This window comes from Ovis aries, chromosome 4, assembly GCF_016772045.2.
Source record: "Ovis aries strain OAR_USU_Benz2616 breed Rambouillet chromosome 4, ARS-UI_Ramb_v3.0, whole genome shotgun sequence".
NCBI lineage: Eukaryota > Metazoa > Chordata > Mammalia > Artiodactyla > Bovidae > Ovis > Ovis aries.
In genome coordinates, this window is record NC_056057.1 from 27,335,083 (window position 1) to 27,349,515 (window position 14,433).

The 14,433-nt window shown below is 35.7% G+C and overlaps 1 protein-coding gene across 1 annotated transcript in view; it reads right to left on the bottom strand.

Annotated features, from left to right (window-relative positions):
- The window catches only part of SNX13 (sorting nexin 13), a 147,971-nt gene that overhangs the window by 58,522 nt on the left and 75,016 nt on the right, over positions 1–14,433 (bottom strand). Inside the window, exons 7-11 of the mRNA XM_027968500.3 lie at positions 14,318–14,419; positions 12,830–12,918; positions 6,251–6,334; positions 1,346–1,484; positions 873–961 (exon numbers count right to left, since the gene is read on the bottom strand). Of these exons, the coding sequence (XP_027824301.1) occupies positions 873–961; positions 1,346–1,484; positions 6,251–6,334; positions 12,830–12,918; positions 14,318–14,419 (503 nt within the window). The remainder of the gene's footprint in view (positions 1–872; positions 962–1,345; positions 1,485–6,250; positions 6,335–12,829; positions 12,919–14,317; positions 14,420–14,433) is intronic.

The window sequence follows — 14,433 nt, forward strand, 5'->3', positions numbered from 1 at the left end:
CTCCACCACAATCTACTCATCACAAAGAGCCCAAATAATCATTTTACCTCATAAGTCAGATTATGTCACTTGCCAGGGCGAATCTCCAATGGATTTCTATCACAGTCAGACTTAAAAAAATCTTACTATGGAAGGCAAAACCATGTATGATCTAACCCCTAAGGTTCCTCGCTAATCTCATTCCTCCTACAAATCCTATCATACATTCCGTACCAGTCACAATGACCTCCTCTAACTCACCAGGCACTTTCCTATTCCAGGGACTTCACATTTGCTCTCACCTTTGCATGAAAGATTAAAAAACAAAAAAATTCACAGGATTCTCTCATATTATTCAGATCTCCCTGTGCTCAAATGTTACCAGATCTCTCAGCATCTATCTAAACCACTTTGACATTCTCTACCACCCTACTTTGCTTTACTTATTTTCTTTCACATTTTAGGTCTTTTTTCTTTTTTTACATTTTATTTTTTCACATTTCACTTACTTTTACATTTTTTATATAATATATCAATTTATGTATTGGTTTATTTTCTCATTCTGCAACAAAAATGTAAGCTTCATGAGAGAGATTTCCATCTGTTAGATCCATCTAAAATGGTGTCCAATGTACAAAATTCAGTAAATGTTGAATTCTGAATAAATGAGTAGATAAATACATAAAGAAAAAAAATTTACTTTTCATGTAATATTTTAATCTCATTAGCTTATTTTAATAAATACACTACATTGTATAATATAATTTTTTTCTAAATTTTTAGTTCTGTAAAATGCCACAGTGGTTAATACTCAACCTTTTGTCATTTGCTGGATATTTTAATGAAGAGAAATTATGTATAGGTAAACATTAACTCAAGAGTATTTTACTCACTTTGCCTGACTGCAACCGTTGTATTCTTGAGTCACATACTTTCTTCACAAATAATAAGCTATTTATTTGATTTTTGATGGTGTTGATATCTAAAAATAAACAAATTGATTATGGGGTAAAGTGGCAGTGTTACTTGTGAAATACTTTAAACATACACTTACTGTAATTTAACATAATAACCAATGAATACAGCAATTATTTAAAAAATAAATAACGAAATTTTATAGTTAAATTATTTAATTAAAATTAAACTATGCAAATTATCTTTAGTGATAACTGCAATAATAAGAGTCTCACATTCAGAAAACTATTATGCTTTACTCTCAGAACATATTAGCATAATAAAAGTCAGATTCAGTTAAGGTGAAAACCATTAATAACATAAAATGACATTTAGGTAAATTCAAGTTTTGTTTGAATATACAGTAATTGTTAAAGAAGTAAAACATTCTTATTCTTAAATAATTACTTACCATCACCAGCTGTATCTAGAGATCGAAGATACTGTAATTCTTCTGCTGCTTTATCTCTGACTGCTTCGAGCTCTCCAATATTGTCACTCAATTTAATAATGTTCATAAAGGCCTCATAGTTGCAATTAGAATCACGGATCTGAAAATAAAGTTTAAAATACAGATGGGAGGGAGATTCACTTAAATGAAAACAGAATCTTGAGTACCTACCGTGGGCCAGGCAAAACTGTCCTCAAACAAAATGAAAATCTCTTTACTCATGGTACTTAAATTCTCCTGGGTCACAGACTATTAACAAAGTAAGAAAGATATATAGCACACTGCGAAGTAAAGAGCACACTCAGAATGTCTGAGGCCAGCAAGGAAGCCATCCATGGTGACTAGAGCTAAACCAAAGAAATGCAGATGAGTGCTAATGGAAAAGCAAACATGATAGGGTTTAGTAAATGGCTTGGCTTTCACTGTGAATGGAATGAAAAGTTACTGGAGAATTTTAAACATTAAGAGTGGCATTCTCTGACATAAATTTAACAGAATCACTGTAATAACATGAAAACTGTTATTTCACCCTTCTTCTCCAGCCACTTGCTATTTAAGATTAAGAATGGAGTAGAACATTAAGTTGGATTTAACCAGAATGTGGTTTCACCAAGCAAATAAAAAACTGAGAGAGAGAAGAAAGGTAGTTGAGAATGTTATAAGGATCTAATGACTATGACTGTCAATAAATTTAAGCCAAATAAAACAGTAAAGGGAACTATGAAAAGGTAGCCAACTTGGTTGTCCATTCTAAACAGGAGTCCAAGTACTGGTGATTGCCAATGTTCAGAACTGTGGGGAAAAGCAGGGGGGGCAATAAGCACCTGAAAAAATGTTCAGAATCATTAATCATCAAGGATGTGCAAAATAACCATAACAAAATGAAAATGCCAAATAACTATCAGAATGTGGAGAGACCAAATTTGGTCTTCACGTTCTCAAACAGTTCAATTAGAAGTACAAAATTATAACACAACTTCAGATAACTACTTGGCGATTGTCTCTCACTTTGTGTAAATTTTACTTCAATAATAAAAGAAGTAAGTTATTAAAGACCTGATTTTTCTAAGAATACATTAAGAAACAAGTAAACAGCTGTTCACTAATCTGCTCTAGTAGGAGATAACAATATAAACCAATTAAGTAAACTATTCCATAGTCAGAGAGAAGAGTTTACAATTAACTAGTTTGTCCCCAAAATATATAAAATATATATTTTGAGATAAATAATGCAAATTGGCCAGTACTATCTTTAGAAATGACTTAAAAACTTAAAACTTCTGTTAGGTAATATGAACATTTTACTTGGACAATATATGTTACTACTACACTGCTCTAAACTTTTCCTTTCAAATAAACTATACAATTAGGTATCATTAATAGGAAATTTACCTGGCAGAAAGAATAAGAACTGAGCCAATTTTATAATACCTATGTGCAAAGGGTTTTCCACATAAATAATGTCAAGAGAATAAACCAGACAACAAAGCAAGCTAAAGATTCTTTATTGATATATTTTCCTCTTTTAAATATATTTTTTGATATTTTACAGCAAAGCACAATAGTGATCAATCACTGTTTAAAAAGACCCCAACCATGATACATAATAATAGTACCAGCCCAACTATCCAGAGAACAGGTAAAAATCTGGTGGCTTGAATTCTGTTCTGAGTATGTGCTAAGTCCCTCAAAAATGTTTTTACCATGTAACTAATTATATATTTAATATAAGCTCAGCAAAATAAAAATTGAAAAGAAAAATAGAAATAAAAATAATTCCTAATCCCATGAGTATGAGATTACCATAATATTCTAGTAAGCTTGCATCCTGTTCTATACTATAGGTAAGATTATACAGTACTGTAAACTGATTTTTTAAGGTTAGTATATGATATTCATTTTTGTGTTACAAAAAAAATCTTTTTAAAGATATTTACTTTTACTTTACTACTTAAACGTTTTAAAATTTTACCTTTATCCTACTTCTTAAAAAATCACTTATGACATAACCAGTACTTGTAGTAAAGTGAAATAAACAAAAGAGAAAGCTTAAAATTTTCAGGATCCTACCTCTCTACAACAGAGGATGAGATGGTTGGGTGGCATCACCAACTCAATGTACATGAGTTTGGGCAAGCTGTGCAAGTTGGTAATGGATAGGGAAGCCTGGTGTGCTGCAGTCCATGGGGTCACAAAGAGTCAGACAGGACTCAGCAACTGAACTGACTGACCTCTCTATTAACATTTCAGTCAGTGTACAGCTTATCAGAATCAGAGTCATTCATAAATATATAATTACTTATATATTTATTTTTAAAGGAATAGATATCTATACATACATCATTTTTAGTTGTCCTTTTCACATAAAAAATAAACACATCTTTTCATATTCATAAACACATACTACCATCAGAGTATAAACACTATTTATTGCATCAATATTCCTAAACTATTCCTCTATTTCATTGTTCAGTTGCTCAGTCCTGTCCAACTCTGCAACCTCATGGACTGTAGCACACAACAGGCTTTCCTGTCCGTCACCATCTCCCAGAGCTTGCTCAAACTCATGTCCACTGAGTTGGTGACGCCATCCAACCATCTCATCCTCTGTCACCCCCTTATCCTCCCGGCCCTCAATCTTTCCCAGCATCAGGGTCTTTTCCAGTGAGTCAGCTCTTCACAGGTAGCCAAAGTATGGGAGCTTCAGCTTCAGCATCAGTCCTTCTAATGAATATTCAGGACTGATTTCCTTTAGGATTGACTGGTTGGATCTCCTTGCTGTCCAGGGGACTCTCACAGAGTCTTCTCCAACACCACAGTTCAAAAGCGTCAATTATTTGGCTCTCAGCTTTCTTTACAGTCCAATTAGCACATCTGTACATGACTACTGGAAAAGTCAGCTTTGACTAGACAGACTTTTGTTAGCAAATCGATATTTCTCCTTTTTAATATGCTGTCTAGGTCGGTCACAGCTTTTCTTCCAAAGAGCAAGTGTCTTTTAGTGTCATGGCTGCAGTCACCGTCCACAGTGATTTTGGAGCCCAAGAAAATAAAGTCTCTCACTGTTTCTATTGTTTCCCCATCTATCTGCTGTGAAGTGATGGGACTGGATGCCATGATCTTAGTTTTTTGGATGTTGAGTTTCAAGTCAGCTTTTTCACTCTCCTCTTCCACTTTCATCAAAACACTCTTCAGTTCCTCTTCACTTTCTGCCATAAGGGTGGTGTCATCTGCATATCTGAGGTTACTGATATTTCTTCAGGCAATCTAGATTCCAGCCTGAGCTGTATCCAGCTCAGCATTTTGCATGATGTACTTTGCATGTGCATTAAATAAGCAAGGTGACAATGTATAGCCTTGATATACTCCTTTCCCAATTTTGAAAACAGTCTGTTGTTCCATGATCGGTTCTAACTGTTGCTTCTTGATCTTCATACAGGTTTCTCAGGAGGCAGGTAAGGTGGTCTGGTATTCCCAACTCTTGAAGAATTTTCCACAGTTTGTTGCGATCCATAGTCAGAGGCTTTAGCGTAGTCAACGAAGCAGTAGATTTTTTTTCTAGAATTTCCTTGCTTTTTCTATGATCTAACGGAAGTTGGCAATTTGATCTCTGGTTCCTCTGCCTTTTCTAAATCCTCCTCGTACATCTGGAGGTTCTCAGTTCATGTACTGTTGAAGCCTGGCCTGAAGGATTTTGAGCATTACCTTGCTAGTACGTGAAATGAGCACAATTGTGCCTTTATGCTGAACACTTATATTGCCTTCACTTTTTTTTAGTATTATTAGCAAGACTGCCATTAGTAGTCTTAAACTGAATTGTTATAATCTCGTTTATTAGCACTTTAGGATAAATTTTAGGAGCAGAATTCCTAACCAAAGGGTTTTTTTCTTTCAGTTATGGGGATATGCAAATTTTTAAAGTTCTAGGTACAGCCTAGCAGGACTCTAAATAAGCTGACAAAGGAAATGAAAAATTAAGTTCTATGAACTCCATGAAAGATTCTAGGAACACAAGGCTAGGAAGACAATGTCTGTCTACAGGGGACCCATAATCTGATGGGAGAGACAAACACTGTAATAGCAACAACAATGAAAAATGGCAAGTCTGAAAATGGATATGGTTATATACAAAGAACCATCAAATACTTCCTTTCTAGAAAAGCTAGACTGAGTAAAAGAAGACAATGTGGGAGAGAAATTTCAGATTCACAAAAAGGAATCAAAGACTTAGGTAACCACCAAAGTAATTCCCAGCAACAGCCCATTTACACACACTTCCTCAACCATTAATTTACTGAGGAAAAGCATATATAATCAGAAAAATAATTAGAACTAGCAAACTTAATAACCACTAACCCTTTGATACATCTGATGAATGAGAAAACTATGAGTTATCTAACTTATTGACATACTAAGCAACTTACAGAAACGTATCTAGAACTTAGATCTTCTTCTCAATCTAAGGTTCTTTCCTCCATATTTTCCTCTACTATTTAGCATAACATTTAAATTGCATGGTACTTAAGTAGTTCAGATTAATTTGAAATCAAACAGCAGTTTTAAGAAGTACTTATCATCTATACACACAGATAAGAAAACATCCTTTTTTAAATTTAAATAAGTAGAAACAGCAGGAACACTGTAAGGAAGATTATCTTATCAACCTACTTCCTTAAGGGAAATCTGGCTAGTACATTCACCACATAAGCAAACAGAAATACTGAAAATATAAAAGATTACCTTGAGATATATTTTTACTTAATTTCTTTAATAAATTATTGCTTAATCATCCTGACCTCCAAATCGTATTTATACCTTTTAAAAAACTGTTTTAAAAACAAGAGCTGCATTTTAGGAAGTACATACCATCCATATGATATATTGATTAATATAATCAGGATCACTGAGTTGATTTATTAATGGAAGAAGAACTCCACGTGCAAGGATTTCCTGGACAAAAATTTTAAAACACAAAAACAAATTTAATCTCATACACTTCGCAAATCAATAGCACAGTGTAAATGTCCTAATTCAATGCTGTTACTGAAAAAAGGTAAGGTATGGATAAAAGTAAACTTGGTAAATGACATGACTTACAAAAAGATGAGCCAGCATACATCAGTTGAATAAGATGAAGCCATCTATATCAACTTAGATACATGGCCACAATAGTAAGTACAGTTGAGTGAAAAAAAGCTAAAGTATAACTCTAAAAAGTTAGCATTTATATCCATTTATAAAAGGCAAAACATGGCACTATATGTATTTATGGACTCCTACATCTATATTAAAGGTATAAAAACAAAAAAAGAAAAGATAACATCAGAACAGTGACTGCCTTCAAGGGAGTCAAGGGAGGGCTAGGCAACTACAGTAAAATGCTAACACTGCTTAAATCTGGTTTGTTGGTGCAGAAATGTCTACTATATTAACTCTCTATACCTGTCTGTTTGAAATTTATCTAATACAAGATAATAAAAATAAAATAACATTTATGGTAACACAATTACTTAATATTCTTTGACTATACCTTCTCATTCTCTGCAACTGTTTACACTTTTACCAAGATTCTGGCTCTCCTCCTAGGATTGCCTACAGAATTAATTTTCCAATTAAATTAACCCTGATTGTTCTGATGAACACTATTCACTTATATGTTTGAAATACACTCATGCTTTGTATTTACGGCATTCATCACATACCCCTCTTTAAGTAATTCTGTGTCTTCCACTTAATACACTACAGTTCTTTCAGAACTTTTTGTATGTGAGTGGAGATTAGTTAAAAGAGATAAAAGACTTACCTCTCTTCAAAAACACTCTTATCTTCTCAAGGTCACTGTCTTAAATATAGCATGACTTTGATAAACATTAAACAATGCAAATCAAGAAACTAAGTGGCTCAGACGGTAAAGCCTCTGCCTACAATGTGGGGGAAACCGGGGTTCAATCCCTGGGTTAGGAAGATACCCTAGAGAAGGAAATAGCAACACACTCCAGTATTGTTGCCTGGAGAATCCCATGGACAGAGGAGCCTGGCGGGCTACAGTCCATGGGGTCACAAAGAGTAGGAAATGACTGAGCTACTTCACTTTCACTTTCAAACTTAGACAACAGTCTACCTGTTTAATCTTCAGTCCTCTATGCTTGTGATATCTAGATTTATGAAATAGCATTTCTTATGAATAGTAGAAAGGCTAAATAGCCAAGCCAAGCCAAGTTTAACAGGATGTTTCACTTTTCTAAGTAAAGGACCAATTTATTTATTCCTTTCCAGATTTCTAATTTATCTGTGCCATTTTCTGGTGTAAGTTCACAGAAGGGGGCCTTCACTTTGTTTTCCTTTAGAGAAATATTTTATATAAATTCTACTTCTATAAGTTTTACAAGTCTTTGACAACTTTCATCCCATGGTCAATTAATATTTCTAAAAGGCACCAGTGGAGGCTCCACTAACTTTTCGAAATGTGTTTTAAGACATCTTCCAGTCTCAAATTAGAAAATTGCTTATTCTGGATCAGGTTTAATCTCTAACTTTTAAAAAATTATATTTATCTAATTTCTTCCCTCAAATTATGTATCTGACCACACACACTCAAATTTTTAAATGTATTCTGTAATGATATAATTCACAAACAAAAAAGTGCTTTATTGAAAGTTTATTTTCAAAGTGAGTAAAAAACATATGGGTAACCTTTTTGAATAACTTTACTGCTTCATATTAGTTAAGGCAAACAATCCTTATGTCTCTGAAAACTACTCTGATCTCCTAATTCGCCTCATGACAGAGTCTGGTTAGTCATGTGTATGTGCGTGTCTGTGTGTTTAGTTGCTCAGTCATGTATGACTCTGCAACCTCATGGACTATATAGCCCACCAGGCTCCTCTGTCCATGGCATTCACCAGGCAAGAATACTGGAGTGGGTAGCCATGTCCTTCTCCAGGGTATCTTCCCGATCCAGGGATTGAAACCGGGTCTCCTGCATTGCAGGCAGATTCTTTATCATCTGAACCACCAGGGAAGCCCTTGGTTAGTCATATGACTCAATAATTTCCATACAGTTTTAGTGAGAGCAAAATATTGCAAATATTATAAAATATGTGGCAATTTTCATATACTTTAACACAAGCATAAGCTGTCAAATATGAAGATTTAAAAGTTACAGAGTCACTGAGGCCATGAATCTTTAAATAAATAAAACATGGTAATGGGAGAAAGCAGAGGTAATTAAATAGCAATAACAGTCAAATGCTGTGATTTGTACAACTCATACAAAGGATTCATATAAAGGAAAGAACTAAGAACTCTCTAATCTGTTATTTAATCTGAACAAACTGTCTTTTGGAAAAGCCTACATTTAATTATCAACAAAAGAAAATGATAAAGAACTATTCAAGTTAATAGAAAAACAAACTGACCACAGAGCTCTACAATTACATTCACTCAATTAGACTCAAGCAAAAAGAAATATTGGCCTAAAAGAGCAATCTATAGCAAAACATATTTGCTCTTTCTTTAAACAACCCTACTTATTTTAAACATATTTTAAGCCCATGTAACAATACAGATCGTCATTCCTGTCTCCTAAAAGTCAGTTTAATCTTTAAAGAGTAGCAGTAGCATGTGCCCCATAGCCAGCAAGAAGGTCAATTAGGTTTCCTCTCAGATCACGAACTCCTTACCATCAAATTCAGACTTAAATTGAAGAAAGTAGGGAAAACCAATAGACCATTCAGCTATGACCTAAATCAAATCCCTTACGATTATACAGTAGAAGTGACAAAAAGATTCAAGGGATTAGATCTGATAGAGTGTCTGAAGAAATATAGATGGAGATTCAAGACATTGTATAGGAGATAGGGATCAAGACTATCCCCAAGAAAAAGAAATGTAAAAAAGCAAAATGGCTGTCTGAAGAGGCCTTACAAATAGCTGTGAAAAGAAAAGAAGTGAAAAGCAAAGAAGAAAAGGAAAGACATACCCATTTGAATGCAGAGTTCCAAAGAATAGCAAGGAGAGATAAGAAAGCCTTCCTCAGTGATCAGTGTAAAGATATAGAGGAAAACAGAATGGGAAAGACTAGAATTCTCTTCATGGAGAAGGCAATGGCACCCCACTCCAGTACTCTTGCTGGGAAAATCACATGGATGGAGGAGCCTGGTAGGCTGTGGTCCATGGGGTCCCGGAGAGTCGGACATGACTGAGCAACTTCCCTTTCACTTTTCACTTTCCTGCGTTGGAAAAGGAAATGGCAACCCACTCTAGTGTTCTTGCCTGGAGAATCCCAGGGGCGGGGGAGCCTGGTGGGCTGACGTCTACAAGGTCGCACAGAGTCGGACACAACTGAAGTGACTTAGCAGTAGCAGCAGCAGAGTTCTCTTCAAGAAAACTAGAGATACCAAGGGAACAATTCATGCAAAGATGGGCACAATAGAGGACAGAAATGGTATGGACCTAACATAAGCAGAAGATATTAAGAAGAGGTGGCAAGAATACACAGAAGAACTATACAAAAAAGATCTTCACGACCCAGATAATCAGAATGGTGTGATCACTCGCCTAGAGTTAACATCTTGGAATGTGAACTCAAGTGGGCATTAGGAAGCATCACTACAAACAAAGCTAGTGGAGGTGATGGAATTCCAGTGGAGCTATTTCAAATCCTAAAAGATGATGCTGTGAAAGTGCTACACTCAATATGCCAGCAAATTTGGAAAACTCAGCAGTGGCCACAGGACTGGAAAAGGTCAGTTTTCATTCCAATCCCAAAGAAAGGCAATGACAAAGAATGCTCAAATTAATGTACAATTGCACTCATCTTACATGCTAGTCAAGTAATGCTTAAAATTCTCCAAGCCAGGCTTCAACAGTACGTGAACCGTGAACTTCCAGATGTTCAGGCTGGATTTAGAAAAGGCAGAGGAACCAGAGATCAAATTGCCAACATCCGTTGGATCATGGAAAAAGCAAGAGAGTCAATAAAGAAAAACATCTATTTCTGCTTTATTGACTATGCCAAAGCCTTTGACTGTGTAGATCATGACAAACTGTCAAAAATTCTTAAAGATGGGAATACCAGACCATCTGACCTGCCTCTTGAGAAACCTGTATGCAGGTCAGGAAGCAACAGTTAGAACTGGACATGAAACAACAGACTGGTTCCAAATCAGGAAAGGAGCACATCAAGGCTGTATACTGTCACCCTGCTTATTTAACTTATATGCAGAGTACATCATGAGAAACACTGGGCTGGCAGAGGCACAAGCTGGAATCAAGACTGCCGGGAGAAATATCAATAACCTCAGATATGCAGATGACACCACCCTTATGGCAGAAAGTGAAGGAGAACTAAAGAGCCTCTTGATGAAAGTGAAAGAGAGTGAAAAAGTTGGCTTAAAACTCAATATTCAGAAAACTAAGGTCATGGCATCTGGTCTGCCACTTCATGGCAAAAAGACAGGGAAACAGTGGAAACAGTGTCAGACTTTATTTTGGGGGGCTCCAAAATCACTGCAGATGGTGACTGCAGCCATGAAATTAAAAGACACTTATTCCTTGAAAGAAAAGTTATGACCAACATAGACAGCATAGTAAAACGCAGAGACATTACTTTGCCAACAAAGGTTCATCTAGTCAAAACTATGGTTTTTCCAGTAGTCATGTATGGATGTGAGAGTTGGACTGTGAAGAAAGCTGAGCGCCAAAGAATTGATGCTTTTGAACTGTGGTGTTGGAGAAGACTCCTGAGAGTCCCTTGGACTGCAAGGAGATCCAACCAGTCCATGCTAAAGGAAATCAGTCCTGAATATTCATTGGAAGGATTGATGCTGAAGCTGAAACTCCAATCTTTTGGCCACCTCATGCGAAGAACTGACTCATTAGAAAAGACCATGATGTTGGAAAAGACTGAAAGAGAAGGAGAAGGGGACAACAGAGGATAAGATGGCTGGATGACATCACCGACTCAATGGACATGAGTCTGAGTAAACCCCAGTAGTTGGTGATGGACAGGGAGACCTGGTGTGCTGCAGTCCATGGGGTCGCAAAGAGTCGCACAAGACTGAACGACTGAACTCAACTGAACTATGCATTAAAACTGATTATCTGATTGGTATATGCTATGTGGCAGGCACCGTGAAAATCAGTAAGTACACAGTGATACAGGACACAGAAATGAAGACATGGCCCCTGTCCTCTAGGGCTTGGGATTCCATTAGGGGAAAGAGGCATCAAGCAAGTTAACCCAACAATCAAACTTTCATGTTAAAATATGGTAAATGTCAAGAAGGAATACAGTACCTACCTATACTAATAGGGAATTATGAGGGGGCTTTTAGAGAAGGAGGTATTTCTGAGGAAGTGAGATGTGAGGGACAAATGTAATTTAGCCAGGAGAATAAGACAAATCATTCTAAGCAGATGAAAAAAAGAGTATGAGATAATCCTATAGTGGAGAGAAATGGCACTTTGGAAAAGCCTGTGTGGTTGGAATACAGTGATGGCATGGAATGAAGGCCAGAGAGGTTAAACAAAGCCACTCACCCACAGTCTTATTATAAGCCTTTTAAAAGGACTTAAGATTTAAAACATTTGCTGGGTGGTCATTACGGGGATGAAGAAAAAACTTACAAAAGGTAAACAGGATTTGACGGCAAGAGTAAAACTTCCATCTTGTGCATGCAAAGTTTAAAAGGGCTGTGCATCAATGAAATAGTGATTTTAGTAGGCAGCTGGTGGACAGTTCAGAAGGGAAAGATATAGGTTATTAGCATTTGGATGGTATTTAAAGTCACAGGGATGGATGAGCAAGAAGGCACAACTTGCCTATTTAAAAGTTAAGCAGAGTATCAGGCAGGCAAAGATTGCTCCAAATAATCAGCATGAATGAATATGGTGACTGATTAACAGTATCTTCCTTCAGTGGCAGATGTGAATCCAGACACAGACATGCAAGATGTTGATAACGACCAGCCCAAGTCTTCAATGTATATAATCTATCAAACTCTTCCCACCAAAATCAAGCATTTTCTATTCATTTCACGGTATTATTACCCTACCTGAAAATGCACTGAACTCAAGTTAGACAGCTATCAGGATGCTGCTAAATTGATACTGCTTAAATAATAATAAGCAAAAAAGCACAGTTTAGGAACTGAGGTGTTGTCCAGGAACCTCAGGGGTATAGCGAAAGGAAAGCAAACAGTGGTATTTTCAGAATGGAGCAGGATAGATAATGGAATATGCTTGTGTATTTCTGTGTCCCAAAATTCCTTAGTTTTAATATTTACAATACAATAAATATTGACAGACAAAGCCCACATAAACAGAAGCTATTGGGGTCCTTAATAATTTTTAAGTGTGTAACAGGGTCCTGGGACCAAAAATTTGGTAATTACTACTCTAAGTTTCTTTACAGTCATGTATTTGTTACGCGTTTAAGCTTACCCTGACAAAGTATCGCATGATCTTGTTCTGGAAATCTCCAGGAGGTAGCAATAAATATAATAAGACCTCACACAAATCCCTTAGGAATCCTAAGGGGAAAAAAAAAAAAAAGAGGGAGCTATAACAACAGAAAATACAAAATTTCCACCTACTCTTGATATAAAACACAAATAAAGTGGCAGGATTAAGCAGTTTGCTGATTATACAAGCTTATTATCTTAGTAATTAATCAGTATTCAATAAAAATCTTTGTTATTCTCCAAATAGCAAATATTCATTAATCAAAGTAATACACACTTTTTTACTTTGCCCAGTTCTACCCTATATCTATGAGATGGCTAGATGGCATCACGGACTCGATGGACATGAGTCTGAGTAAACTCCGGGAGCTGGTGATGGATAGGGAGGCCTGGCATGCTGCGATTCATGGAGTTGCAAAGAGTCGGACACGACTGAGCGACCGAACTGAACTGAACCCTACATCTTGAGTTGTTGAGAAACTTCAATTACAAAAGTGTTTTCCCCCAAAAGTTTCAGTTGCACCAAGTATTCTACTCTTCTACCACACATCTCTACATACTAAAGTTATCTGCACATTTAAAAATATACTTACAATTCTTTTTCAAGAAAAAACCTCCACTAACTTGGCAGGTAATAAGAAAAAGAACATGCTCTTCTAGTTTACTGATTGAAGAGGGCTTGATTTACATAAAAGCACTATACATCATTCTAACTATTTCTTACATTTAGTTATTTCATATTAATGCTAAAGCAGTAGCAATTAAAATCTGAATTGCATAATAAACATAAAAAGGAAAGAAGAAAAAAGGAAAAGAACAGAAAAGAAGGCAAAGACATAGAAAAGCTGAGCACATTTTAAAAATCTAAGAAAACAATTTCCACAACTAGCAATGTTTTTCTGACTTGTTCATATGCTGACACTTCCTGGGAAGGTAATTATATAACTGATGATCAAAACAATATGCCAAGTAGCACGGACTCAGTCATTGTGAAACTAGGAAAAGACAACATCCTCAGCTAAAATTTATCTAGTCTAACCTCTCAAAAAGAAAAGTCAATCCAACTCTATACATTTCATTTGAAACATTATCATCATTCCCTTAGAAAATATTTACGATAATAGGCGTACTCTTGAATTAGAAATAGTAAACTCAAGATGAAGATAAAATTACTACAGATCAAAAAAAGTAAATTCATAAAGATAAAATGTTTGTGTTTGCTATATTTTAAAAGACAACAAAAGTTCTCTTTAATTGAAAAGGCTCTCTTTAAAAGAAAAAAGAATCTGGAAATTTACTTTTAAGAGTTAAAAGATAAAATGAGCAGTAGTGTTTTTACTAAGCTTCCTGTCCTGTAAGAATAACTTTACTCTTAGATTTTACCCTGGTATTTGTTAAATGGTTCTGCTAACTTGACTCTACTAATGTGAACAGTTAATATGCTCAAAAAGTTAAATGAAAAGAAAACCTTCTTCATCTTTGGGAGAAGTGCACACTAGGTCACGGCAAACATCCTTTTCCATTTCAACTTCAACTTCAAAGAAGGTATCTACAAGATCTTCTGCTGTACCTGGACAGAAAAGG